This window comes from Sceloporus undulatus, chromosome 5, assembly GCF_019175285.1.
Source record: "Sceloporus undulatus isolate JIND9_A2432 ecotype Alabama chromosome 5, SceUnd_v1.1, whole genome shotgun sequence".
In the NCBI taxonomy this organism is placed as follows: Eukaryota; Metazoa; Chordata; class Lepidosauria; order Squamata; family Phrynosomatidae; genus Sceloporus; species Sceloporus undulatus.
The window spans coordinates 192,705,889-192,719,193 of NC_056526.1; the positions used below are offsets into that span (position 1 = coordinate 192,705,889).

General features: G+C 48.1%; 1 protein-coding gene across 2 annotated transcripts in view; it reads right to left on the minus strand.

The window, feature by feature from the left end:
* SFXN5 (sideroflexin 5) overlaps positions 1–13,305 on the minus strand; it is a 91,128-nt gene that overhangs the window by 21,874 nt on the left and 55,949 nt on the right. The window contains exon 11 of one of the 2 annotated variants that reach the window (XM_042467003.1): positions 7,413–9,784. The exons of the other annotated variant lie outside the window; for it this stretch is intronic. Coding sequence (XP_042322937.1) covers positions 9,707–9,784 — 78 coding nt within the window. The 3' untranslated portion in view covers positions 7,413–9,706. Of the gene's footprint in view, positions 1–7,412; positions 9,785–13,305 lie in introns of those variants that run through there. 2 annotated transcript variants of the gene reach the window in all.

Consider the following 13,305-nt stretch of genomic DNA (forward strand, 5'->3'; position numbering starts at 1 on the left):
GGCTAAACATCCCCAGCTCCCTAAGGTCTTCTGCGTAAAAATGCTGGCTGAAATTGTACATCTGCCAGTGTCAAATAGAAGCTGGATCTGGGCATGACAGCCTTGTCATCTTCTTGAACTCTAAGGAGAAGTTCTTTATGTTGGAGGCAACGCATGGGGCTTCTGGAGGCACCATTAATCATGGAGGCCAGTCCTGTTGTTGTTTCACTTCAACACACACACACATGCACACATAGACACACACTTCTGCTAGATACCTTTAAACTAGCACACAGCTCTTCTCCCCAAATCTGGATAATGATTACTCTTTTAATTAGTTATCTAGGAGGGTAAAAGAAACAACCCCTTTGGTGGGGAAATGGTTGTCCAGGGATGAGTTACTGGTTGATCGGCCGAGTGGTCAGCCAAGCCAAAAGTGAGCTCAAAGATTAACAGGGAGCATCTCAACCGACCAAGAGTCCATGGGGTGGGAATGTGGGGCCAGGGCAACATGCCAGGGATTGGCAGTGTGGGTTAAAACCCATTGAAGGGGTCAACTTGCCTGTGTTCACCAAGAAAAAGCAACTTCCAGAGACCTTGGGGAATTCTCCTTTGGGCTTGGTGAAGTCAGGAAACTGCCAAGCCTTAAGAGAAAAGGCTTACGGAGCCAGGAATTACTTCCGTCCTTAGATTTCCAGCATTGCGCCACCTCAAAACATCAACCGAGCGTTTATAAATGCAGTCTACACGCCCAAAGAAAAAGAGCAAAGGGACTCAGGCTGTGCAAACATAGCAAACAGAAGAGGAGTTTTAAGGGTGAGCGGTTTGCATTGTCTCACTCTCTGCAACGCTAGACATTTGGGGACTGGAGGAAAATTTCATTTTGGGGGGAGCAATAACCTCATCTTGCCCTCACCTCCGTAGCGGCACACGCTTGGCGCTCAACAATGAGTCACAGGCAAACAAGACCAGAATGGTTTAGACGCATCATCTTTTATTCCAGACATTTAGAAGTGTTACATAAAGTGTCGTGATCAATAAATCTATTGAGGAAGTTAAAAAGACGCTGTGCACGTTTCAAAGTTGATTGACGTTTGACACGAGGTACCCGCACTCCGAGAGAGAGCGCGGTCGCCATCTCCAAAATGGCTGGAAGACAAGTGACAGTGCAAAGGAGAAGACCCCCCTCCCTTCCCTTGAGAGTTTCCCAATTGTGGCTGGAGAGGGGCAGCCATAAGGTGCGTGGCCCTTGGAGTGGCCAGGTAGCCTTGTTGGAGGATGCCCAGGGAGGCTCAGGCCCTGGGCAAGTGCCCGATGTGGGCACCTCTTCCGCCTGAGCCGGTCAGGGCCAAGCTGTGCCCTTGAGATTTTCTGGCTTGGGACGGAAATCCCAGCTGGTCCCTCAAGGAGGTATCTCCTCAGTTGTGAGGTGAGGTCCTCTCTCCAAAGACTGTGGGTGTCTCCTGGCTCCTCTGTCCAAAGGCCACCTTCCCCTGTGGACATCAGAGAAGATGGCTCTTAGGACGAGGGCACCAGGAGTCACTGGACAGAAGAGCCCAAGTGGCGCAGGGTGGGCAACAGAGAGGCAAGGGGAGTAAGACCTCCAATTCCCACCCAAATCCTGGGAAGGAGTTCTCAGTTTAAGAACCAGGTGGAAAGCAGCAGCAGCAGCAGCAGAGCAGAAGCCCCCTGTCCTCCCCCAAAACCATTCCAGGCCTCCATCGCTACAATGCAAGCTGCCTCCTTGCAGACATTCAAGACCTGCCTTCTGACCCCCCATCTCAGCCGCTCCTCTCCTATTTTTGCATGGAAAGGACATTTATTTTGGCCCCACTGCAAGTGATCCCTACTTGTGGCCCCCCAGGAGGGAGGGAAGAGCTGCTGGACCCATGTGTGTATGTTCACAAGCACTAATGCTGCTGCAACCCCCAGCAAACAAGCTCCTTCACATTACACAGTCACAGCCCTAGGACCCCTCTCACTGCCTGGGATTTGCAGTTTAGGGTGGGATAATTCCCTGGTGTGCTGCTCCAAACTACATACAGTGTCAGTGCTTGCTGGGAGAGAATTTGAAGTCCCCTCCACAATATGACCATTTCAGGCAACACAATCATAGTGCTATGATTACACTTTAAGTGCCACGGTTCCCTCTAGAGCTCCTAGTGCTTCCCCAAACTACAAGGGACCAAACCAAGTCTACCAAAGCTTACGCTACAACTTCTTTCACACAAGTAGTTTCAAAGGTGCTACAAGATCCCTTTAAGTGCAAATCCCAATCTAAGGTGCAGCCATGGCAGCTAAAGTTGGCTCAAAGAGTTATAACGGGAATATGGACATCTTGCCAGTTACACCTTTAGAAACACAACACTCTTGCAGAGGCCTTTGCCACGCTGACCAATGCCCTGGCTGGTCAAATCAAGAGGAGTTGGTGATGCCATCAGAGTCATAGAATCATAGAGTTGAAAAGAGAGCTCAAGGGTCACCCAGTCCAGCCTCTGCCATGACCTCACAGGACACCTCCTGGGCAATGGCTTAGGAAGCCACTAACCTGGATGGCTCTCAAAGTCTCTTCCAACTCTGATTCTATGACTCTGTTGCCTTTTCCTCCTTCAGAGAGAGGTCTGGCTGGTCCTTACAAGAGCCAACCTGCCCTCTTTGTGCTGCTTGATGTTGCGCATGGGAGACAAACTGGAGCAATGGAGAGAGGGATGTTGGCACTGCCCTGGGCAGAGGGGTCTCTGCAGGCACAGATTTCCCACACATGGCAGCATTTGCAACACAGGGGAGCAAATGGGTGGGCAAGACACTTGGTCTCTAAGGCCAGACAAACCAGGTGCAAGTTGCACTATGCACACAGAGTGGCTTTTTTGGACAAAGTACAAAGGATGTGCATGGCAGGGGGTTGGACTAGATGGCCCTTGTGGTCTCTTCCAACTCTACGATTCTATATGATTCAATGTCCAGCTGATGGTGGCCAGAGCAGAGTTCCACCCGTGGAACCATGGCAAATGCACAATAACACACCTAGAGTAGTGTGCCAGTGCATACTTCACAGGGCGGACTGCCTCTGTGCCTTGCACAGTACACACTGTGGTGTCAGTTGCAAGCATTGGCTGTATATCAAAAGTTGTGCAACAGTGGTATTCACGTGGTGCTAAATTAGGTCCACCTGTGGATGTGGGCTACTGCAACTGGTGGCCTGCAAGTCTCCGAGGACCTCACCATACCTTGCAAGGGAACACAACCAGGTGGCATGATGGTGATGGTGGGACTCAAGCCAGTCCCCACCCAGGACAAGGTCCAACAGTGGCCTTGAGTGGCTTGAGTCCCAACACCACCATCATGGCACATCATGGTTGTGTCCCCTTGCAAGGTGTGGTGTGGTCCTCAGAGTCTTGCAGGACATTATTTCTCAACCTCCACAGCTCTCCTTTGAGGAAGAAGTGTTTCTCAAGCCACTACTTCCCATCCTCCATACTTCTCCCTGGAGGAAGAATGGGACTTGGGGGGCACTAGGCCAAAGGGAGGAACCCCAGCCCACTCCTCCTGGGAGTGGAGAGTTTCCCTGGACACCTGGCCCCCTTCCAGCCCGGTGCGACGGCCGGGGAGGATCCAGGGTCCTTGGCCTCCTCGTTCTGCTACAGCACAGTCCTCATTATTTCTTAATTAACATACCCAAGAAATCAATTAACTGCTCGGCTCCTAATTAAAGGCTGCATGAGATGATCATCTCATTATTATGAGCTGCGGAGGTGAGCAACCGACGTGGCATGGGCGCCTTATTTCGCCCCCCGCCTTTCCTTCCCCAATTATGGGAAATGATAAAACACCAAAGCGGCCGTCGCCGTCGCCGCTCTCGCAGATCTGAGGCTCCTTTTGTACATTAAGAGAGTAAAGCAAGGAGGAGGAGGGGGACAAAATTAATTAGCTATTCGCAGACACATTGCATGAAGGGCTGGCCCAGGGAAGCTTCCCCAAAGCCCTTGGAGGATGGGGTGAAGTGGGAAACCCTCCCCATAAAGTGGCTCCAAGCCCAAGAAAGGCTGGCCATGGTTGGGCTGGTGGTTCTTCCTCTGGCTTTGGCCAAGGCTGGACAATAGGCGTAAGTCTGGTGGCCCAAAGGCACCCCTCTGCACAGAGGCCAGAGGATGGGTAACCCAGTGAGAGGGTGTTGGTTGCCCCAAAGAAATGCAGAATTTGGGAATGTCCCTCCAAAGCTTTCTACCAAATCCCACTTTGGGTGCATGGGAAAGGCCTTCTTTCTGAGTCAGACCCTGATGGGTCCACCTAAGCCCTGCATTGCTTACTTCAGAGACTTCTTCCAGGTTGGCCCTAATATCTTTTGGGAACAGAGGAAGACGGACCCTTGGGAGTCCACCTATCCAGTGTTACCACCTCAGATGGGCTGCCTTGCTTCTCCATTGTTTCAGGTTGGACTCTTTCCTCCAAGCTTTAGTCTGGCTTTCCATGCAGGCCTGACCCTGCTTCGCTTCCAAAACAAAGCAACCTCAGGTGTGATGCGATGGAAGGACAGGTTCCATATCTGTAACTGTGGTTCTTTGAGAGACTATGGAGAAGAAGGTATCTCAAGAGTTATTCAGGGGATGTGGGGAGGTAGCATAGGAAGTGGCCTAAAGCAGCTGCCCAGTCCTTGTCAAAACCACTCTTATTGTCTATCCCAGCGCTGAATCTGGGGAGGGATCCGGCCTGTTCTCTGCTGCCTCATAGGTCTAATAGTTTGAAGTTACAGGAAAGGAGATCTTGGTTGAACATGAGAAGGAACTTCTTGACAATAAGAGTGGTTTGGCAATGGGACTCATGGCCTAGAGAGGTGGAGGGGGCTCCTCCGCTGGATGTCTCCAAAAAGAGGCTGGACAGTTGCCTGCTGGGGATGCATGAGAATATGTGTGAAAGGGATCTGGGAGTCCAAGTAGACCACAAGTTGAACATGAGTCAACAGTGCGATGCGGCAGCTAAAAAGGCCAATGCAATTTTAGGTTGCATCAAAAGAAGTATAGTGTCTAGATCAAGAGAAGTAATAGTGCCATTCTATTCTGCTCTGGTCAGGCCTCACCTGGAATAAGACTGTGTCCAGTTCTGTGCACCACAGTTCAAAAAGGACAATGAGAAACTGGAGCGTATACAAAGGAGGGTGACTAAAATGGTGAAGGGTCTGGAAACCATGCCCTATGAGGAACGACTTAGGGAGCTGGGGATGTTTAGGGTGGAGAAGAGAAGGTTAAGAGGTGATATAATAGCCCTGTTTAAATATTTGAAGGGATGTCATATTGAGGAGGGAGCTGACTTGTTTTCTGCTGCTCCAGAGAATAGGACCCAATGGAGCAACAGATGCAAGCTCCAGGAAAAGGGATTCCAGCTCAACATTAGGAGGAACTTCCTGACAGTAACGGCTGTTCAACACTGGAACAGACTCCTTCCTCGGAGTACAGTGGAGTCTCCTTTCTTGGAGGTCTTTAAGCAGAGGCCGGATGACCATTTGTCAATGGGGATGCTTTGATGGAGAGTTCCTGCATGGCAGAATGGGGTTGGACTGGATGGCCCTTGCGGTCTCTTCCAACTCTATGATTCTATGACCAGGGGGCCCATGTGGCCCATGTGGCTGCCAGTCATAGAACAATATTGTTGGAAGGGGCTTTCCAACTTTATGACTGGAAGCCATGATGGCTTTTCCCAGGTCTCAAGCAGGATTGTTTAGGTGGAATCTCTTTTCCTGGAGCTTGCATCCGTTGTTCTGTGTCCTGTTCTCTAGAGCAGCAGAAAACAAGCTTGCTCCCTCCTCAATATGACATCCCTTCAAATACTTAAACAGAGCTACTGTATCATATCATCTCTTAACCTTCTCTTCTCCAGGCTAGACATCCCCAGCTCCCTAAAACGTTCCTTATAGGGCTTTATGGTTTCCTGACCCTTCACCATTTTGCCACTCTCAGAGGATCAGGCCCACTGGCGCTGGAGTCCTTGCTCCTCGTTTGCAGCAGCCTGGGCACATAGCAGCCTCCAGCCCCATTTTCTGCAACTCGTTTTTGCGCAGATTCAGCTCAAAATGGAAGAGGGATCGACATGGCAGCAGCCCAACTGGGAAGCTCATTCATACTCAGAGCTCCCTCTTGAAAGATGCCAGCTGCCGCCTGGCACTGCTGCTCCATCAGGTGCTGTCGAGGGTGTTTTTTGACACCTCCTGCTCTTGAGTAGGAGAGAGAGGTGCCAAATCCGATGCCTGCCAGGCTCCAAGGTCCCATGGCGCACCATGGCAAGGGAAGGCGTCCTCCTCTTCACGCAAATGGCAAGAAAGCCCCTCTAACTCCAAAGTAGCACCCAGGTGCTTTCAGCTCAAACAGAATCATAGAATCGTAGAATCCTAGAGTTGGAAGAGACCCCAAGGGCCATCCAGTCCAATCCCATTCTGCCATGCAGGAACTCTCAATCAAAGCATCCCTGACAGATGGCCATCCATATTAGTGGGAGAAACATGACAATTCAGAAGCAACCAGACTCCAAAACCCATCAGCCCTACCAGCATGGTTAGTTATCCCTGGATATGGGAGCTGTAATCCAAAAGCACAGAAATCTTAGCACTGGAATGAAGCACCAGGGCCACCTAGTCCATCCAGGGAAGCCACAAGTGCCCCATCCATACTGCATACATCCTTAAGGGATGCAAGGCCAATACGATGGAAGGCTTTCATGAGATAATATTAAACACCGTTCTGTAGCCCACTCCCCTCTGCATTGGAGTTGGGGGCTGCTGGTGGGTCCCTGACCTGTTTTGGACCTGGCCAGAAGGGTGCCAAAAGGTGCCAAGAGGGGATGAACGCTGCCATCAGTCCCTGTGGCATGGTCCCAAGCAATAACAATAGTAATAGCAATAGCAATAGCAGCATTGTTTATATGCCGCTTCATTCCAGTAGTGCAAATCAATCACATTTCATCTACAGTAAGTTAGTCGAAACCTGTACTTCTCAGTAACTGCCCTCAGTTATATCACAGTAGTAGAGTGAGTAAAGATTAGTGGACCTATTCTGGGAAGAAGAAACATGGAGCTCGGGTTGCTCTTCCTCAGAGATTGATTGATCGATCAATTAATCAGTCAATCAATCAATCAGTCACTGCAAGCAGCTTGCTTCTGTCCTCTGGGGCCTCATCCACACTATGCAATTACAACAGTTCTTTCACAGAATCATAGGAGTTTATCACACGAAGGAAATCGGGAGTTTATCCTGTGAATATCCCGGAAAAATCTCGTAATTACACAAAACAATTTTGCACGACGTCACATAAAACGCACCACTGAAGTGGTCACAAAGAAGCATTCATGCATATCTTTTTAGTTTCGGGATTTCAGTGACAATGCATTTCCAATATCACTTTATTATTTGTGCAATTACGCGTGATAATCATTCACGCAATTACTCGCCTTTTTCGTTTTATTTGCGGGATGCTTTAAACGTGCTTTAATCTCTCTTTGATGCTGAAATTAGCCCCAGTGTGATAAACTCCACAGAGTTGGAAGAAACCACAAGAGCCACCCAGTCCAACCAGCTGCCATGCAGTAATGCACAGTCGCTGAATGTTCCACTTTGGCTGCCATGGCTGGGATCTGTAGTTTGGAGAGGGGTACTTGGACTTCTCAAAGATCCTTGTTAAACTGCTATAAGCCCAAGAGTTCCATAGGATGCAGCCATGGGAGTTAAAGTGGTATCAAAGTGCTCTTATGGTTGTGCGATGTGTGAAAGAGACCAGACAGGTCAGTTGCATGGGACAGTGCCCAGGACAGAGCAAAAGGTGGACTTGGGGGGGAAGTCCTGTAATGACCATTGCAGGACGAGGGGGAGAAGACGGGGGTCCGAGCAAAGACTCACCCCCAGGGCAGTCCTCTCACCTCTTGGCATGGGAATATGTCAGCCGGGCAATGGTCACTCTGCACCAGCCCCACCGCAGGCAGCAAGGATGAGTTCACACTAGGGATGGAAAGCATATTTCAGAAACAGTGGTTAAAAAGGTATTCTTTGACTGTCTGTAACCCAGGTAGGAATTCTGGATTGATAACCTTCTTCACAGTTTGGGGCTTATTCCGAGTAAACATTGTATGGAGCGGCTTTGTGCAGAAAGCAGTATCTTCTGCGCAGGAAACAGCCTTTTTCTGTGCAGAAAATATTTCTATAGAGAAACCATTTCTATGCAGAAAAAAGCTGCTTCTTAACACTAGAAATGCTGTAATTTGGGACTAAAACTTGCATGAGGTTGACTTGCAGAAAAACAACAACAGAATTTTCTGTGCAGAAAGAGCTTTTTCTGCACAGAAAATACCTCTTTGTAGAAATATTATTTTCTGCACAAAACATATATCTTATTTTCTTCATGGAAAATGCTGTTTTCCATGCACAACAACCATGCGCAAATTTCAACACAATAAGTCCCTGAATTGCGCATCGGCTTCGAGGATTTGTGGTTTCCAAAGGCTTTGTTGCAAGGGAAAGAAAATTGCTAAAAATGACTCGTTGATCCCTTTGAGAAGAAAAATTGGTGAAGCTCCCCGGTTCACATTCATTTTAAGAGCCCTTAAAAGGGACAAATGTTGCCCTACAACAGGCTTATCTGCTCTTTGCCAAGCCCATAGGGTGGCACAGAATAGGCTGTGGGACGGTGGCATCCCAGTTGTGGGTGTTTTGTGCCATTTGGGCTTTCCAGTGACAGCCACAATTACAGTACAACACCGTGGCCTCGTCTGCACTGCAGAAATAAAGCAGTTTGACTCCACTTTAAGTTCCGCGGCTCAGTGCCATGTAATTTTGTGTGCCATTTCGCCTTCTCTGTCATAGAGCTCTGATGCCACAATTGCATTTCCCAGGATCCCACAGCACTGAGCCATGGCGGTGTCAAACTGGAATATTTCTGCAGTGCAGATGCAACCTGTAACTTGCAAATTCACCCATGGAAAAGAAAGGAGGAGAGAGAGATTCAGTGGAATGCTAAGGCAGCCCTGAGGCCTGGGGAAGATGGGGAAGAGTGCAGGAAGAGGAAGAGGAAGAGGAAGGGTGGATGAGTGGTGGAGCACCTCCATAAACAGGACCTTCACCGTGGCATTTGCTTAGAACCAAAGCCAAGTCTCACAGGTCTAGAACTGATTCTGTGCATGTCTACCTGTGCAAGACTGGCATTCCGATGGTGGTACGATTACCAAAACGCACTACCCTACTTCTCCTAATTGCATGTGCCGAGAGATTATTTCTGTGCAACGCCAAAAGACGGTGTGGAGGTGGGACTTCCTATGAGTTGGAAGTGTTGTGTAGTGGTGGTGGAGGAGGAGGAAGCTGCTGCTTTCCAACACCAAAGTTAAGCCAGGCCCCGGGAAAGGCACCCCAGCCAGTGGCCACCATCTCCGCGAAGCTCTGCGGATCCAGGGTCTTCATCCCGAGCTCCTCGTCTCCCTCTCACGCGCGCCTCTCTTTCCTCTGCGCTGCTGCTACTGTCGCTAATTTAAAAGTTTAAATATTAATCTTTTCAACTGAGGTGAGATCCTGGCTCTGGGGAAGTGTTAATTTGTGCTTGGTTCTTGCAGTGGTAAGATGCTACGGCAGCGTCTTCGTCTTCTGCTTCCTATTGTGTTACTCATTCCTGCCTCGCCACCTTCCTCGCTTCTCCCGTAGGAAGCCGCTCTCTTCGTGTGTTCTTCTCCCCCTTCGGTGCCAAGCAGCTCCCCTCCCGCTTACAAGCCTTTGTTGTAGACGACGGTCTTACTGGCGGTGGCACGCGCGATCTCCGGCTCCAGGCGCAGCGTCTCGATCTGCCAAGTGGGAAAGAAAAGCGCAGGAAGCCAGGTCAGCAGAGGTGCCAAGGGAATGGGACCGACAGCCTCCGTATCGGCGGAGGCGGTGAGAAGACAATCATTTAAAAGACAATTAAACAGTGTGCAAAGTATTAAAAGTACAAACCAAGAGAACAGCCCATCCCAGTCAGTTTCTAAAGGCATAGAGATGTTTTCGCTCACTAGTGGGACAAGAGCAAGGATGCAGCCATCTTGGCCAGTTCCAAAGTCTGGGAGCAGCCCTCAAGAAGGCCCTGTTTCCCCTTTTCCCAGCAAGTGAACTTGAGAAGGAGAGAAGGGCCTCTCCCAAAGACGTTAGAGCTCTAATGGGCTCCAAGGCAGCCTTTCAGGCAGCTCTCTGCTTCCAGCTTCTCTGCCAGAAACTTCTAATTTATGGTCCAATCTTGGGAGTGCCTCCACAGTACAGTCAGCCCTCCGTATCCACCGATTCTACATCCATGGATTCAATCATCCATGGCTTGAAATTACTATATATATATATATATATATATAAAAAAAAATAAACCCATACAGGCGAGACATAAGAAACAAACTCTTCTAGAAAATGCCCACAGACCCCGAAAACCCCCCCCCCACAAAAACTATGGATGTCAGCCATGAAAGCCTTCGACTTCACAAACTTTGATTTTGCCTTATAATGTATGGGACACCATTTTACCATCTCACTTTTAATGCCGCATTTAATGGGACTTGAGCATTCATGGATTTTGGTTTCCACGGAGGGTCCCTGAACCAAAACCCAGCAGAAGCCAAAGGCCCACTGTTCACAATATAATAATAAATTTGTTTATTTGTATAGCGTACGCCATTACAAAAAGCAGTCCATATAAACACTATACACAATCAATCAATCAATCGTTTTATTGCGTTCAATGACCAAATTAAATAACACAATGGCGTAGTACAATGGTATCCCTTATCTAAAATGGCAAAGGTTTCCTTTTTGGAATTTATACATTTAAAAAAATATTTCCAAACTGTGGATGCTTGAATCCATGGATAAAAAAAATCCATTCCTAACCATTTACTAAAAGCTTATTTTCACGGATCTTAACCACAGCAGCACAAAATTTTGCTATCTTGGTCACCATCTCTGTATACTTCCCTGACATCAACAAAAGAGTATTAAAAGCCTCTGAACGACCAGGGAGTGCCTTTATACATGGTTTACTACTGTACACAGTCCTAGCACTTTGATCAAACCCTAATCCCTATGGCTCTGTCTTACAGAAACCTGGGATTCATAGTTTGGGGAGGACCTTGGAGTTGTTTGCTAGAGAGAGCTAATGCTGTAGGACAGGAGAACGTACCTGAGCACCATAGTAGAGTATTTTCTAAGCAGAGAAGGGCAGAAAGAGAAGAAGGAGGAGGAGGAAGAAGGGGAAGAAAAAAAGTCACAGGAGGGCACCAAAAGGAAAAGGAGGAAGAGAAGAGGAAGAAAGAGAAGGAGGAGGAAGAGGAGGAGGAAGAAGGAGGAGGCAAAGGTGTTATCACACAAAGGAGATCGGGAGTTTATATCATGAATATCCTGGAAGAAATTGTGTAATTACGTGAAATGATTTCACATGACGTCGCACAAAACCCACCATTAAAGTGGTCATAAAGGAGCATTATGGCACATCTTTTTGCTTTTGGGATTTCAGCGACAATGCATTTCCGATATCGCTTTATTTGCGCAATTGCGTGTGATAATCATTCACGCAATTACTCGCCTTTTTTTGCTTTATTTGTGGGATCTCTTAAATGTGCTTTAATCTCTCTTTAATGCCGAAATCAGCCCCAGTGTGATAAACTCCAAAGAAGAGAAGAGGAGGAAAGGAGGAGGACAGGAGGAAGAAGAGGAGTAGTTGTCATCTGATAGTTCCTTTGTTTGATGAAGGCAAATGCAAAGAGTAATTTGGGCGAAACCCAGCCCCTTGTGCTCACTGTCGCGTTCTCCAAGACCAGCCCAACACACTTCTGGACCCTTTGTATTCCCTTTCAAAGAGCTCCTGGATGTCTGCTCCTCCTGCCCAAAGCTCAGAGGACGGGGCTTTAATACTGGTTGCATTTTGGGATTTCCTTGCCTTTGGGACTGAAGAGGCCAGACACCTCCACATAATGAAACCAAATGGCAGGAAGCTCTGGCTGACAAGTGCATTTATTCCCCCTAAAGCAAGGCATGTGATGAAGTAGCCCCTCTCTTCTCCGCTGCAGCTCCCTGCCAGAGCCCCAGGCAAACGAGGGGCCCACATACCTCCTCCTCCTTCTTCCTTCCTGTCCATAGTAACAGATACACAAACACACAAATGCACTTCTGCTCAAACTTCTGGGCAACTCCACAGACCTCAAGGCTCCACATTTCCAAGGCACAAGGGGCTCCTTGTTGACCCTTCTGGGGCGTCCAGTGGCAATGCCACCCACTTTCCAGACACATCGCCTGGCCAAATCCACTGCCCCTCAGGGAAGGGGACAAGGTTTGCACAGGGGCAAATGGGTCACTTTGCTGGACCGCTGGTGGACCCAAAGGACCCTCAAGGGAGAAAGCCCATTAAGCGGAGGGACACTTGACAGCATTCAGAGATGTCAAGAGATGATGGTGGAACCTGCCTCTTCAAGAAGCCAGAGGCTGCGCGGATAGGAAATTAGAGCAACACTGGGTGAAGAAATGTGGGGTGCGCATGGGGACTGGTATTCTTTTTATTGTAACCTGGATGCATTTTACTATTGTAACCCACCTGGATTCTCCATGATAGGGCAAGCTAGAAACAAATCTTTTATTTATTTATTTATTTATTATTATTATTAGCCAGCCTGGGAAATCTTTCATCATCATCATCATCATCATCATCATCATCATCATCATCATCACCATCACCACATTTATTTGTATAGTGCCATGGGCTTTTCATAGCGCTTTACAAAGGAGAGAAAACAACCATCCAAAATAGAAACAAAAGCCTGCCTGCGGCGCACAGTCTAAAACCACAAACAAGATTATAAAATTAAACAAAATATTACTGTAACAAAGTTAAAACAATACTATAAAAGTGTAAGTTAATAGAAATAATATACTATGAAAGATGCAGTCATAAAATCTAGGGCTATGGGCTGCAATTAAAGGCTGGGGAATGCCTCCTCCCCTTTTGGTTTTATAATACAGTCACCCCTCCGTTTTCATGGGGATCCGTTCTGGATCCCCCTGCGCAAATGGAAACTCACATAGATTCAAGCCCCATTGCCTTGAATGGCTGCGCACTCCTGCGCACATGCTACTTTAGCCAATGGGGCCCACCCCTCCGTGAGTAATCAAGACCGTGGACTTCAAGTCCGTGAAAACGGAGGGACAACTGTACTGTATTTTAACAGTGGGTTTATGTGTTGTGTTTTAATGTGTTGCACCCCACTCTGAGCCTTGAAGAGAGGTGGGAAAGGGATAATTTTATTATTATCATCATCATCATCATCATCATCATCATCATCATCATCATCATCATCAT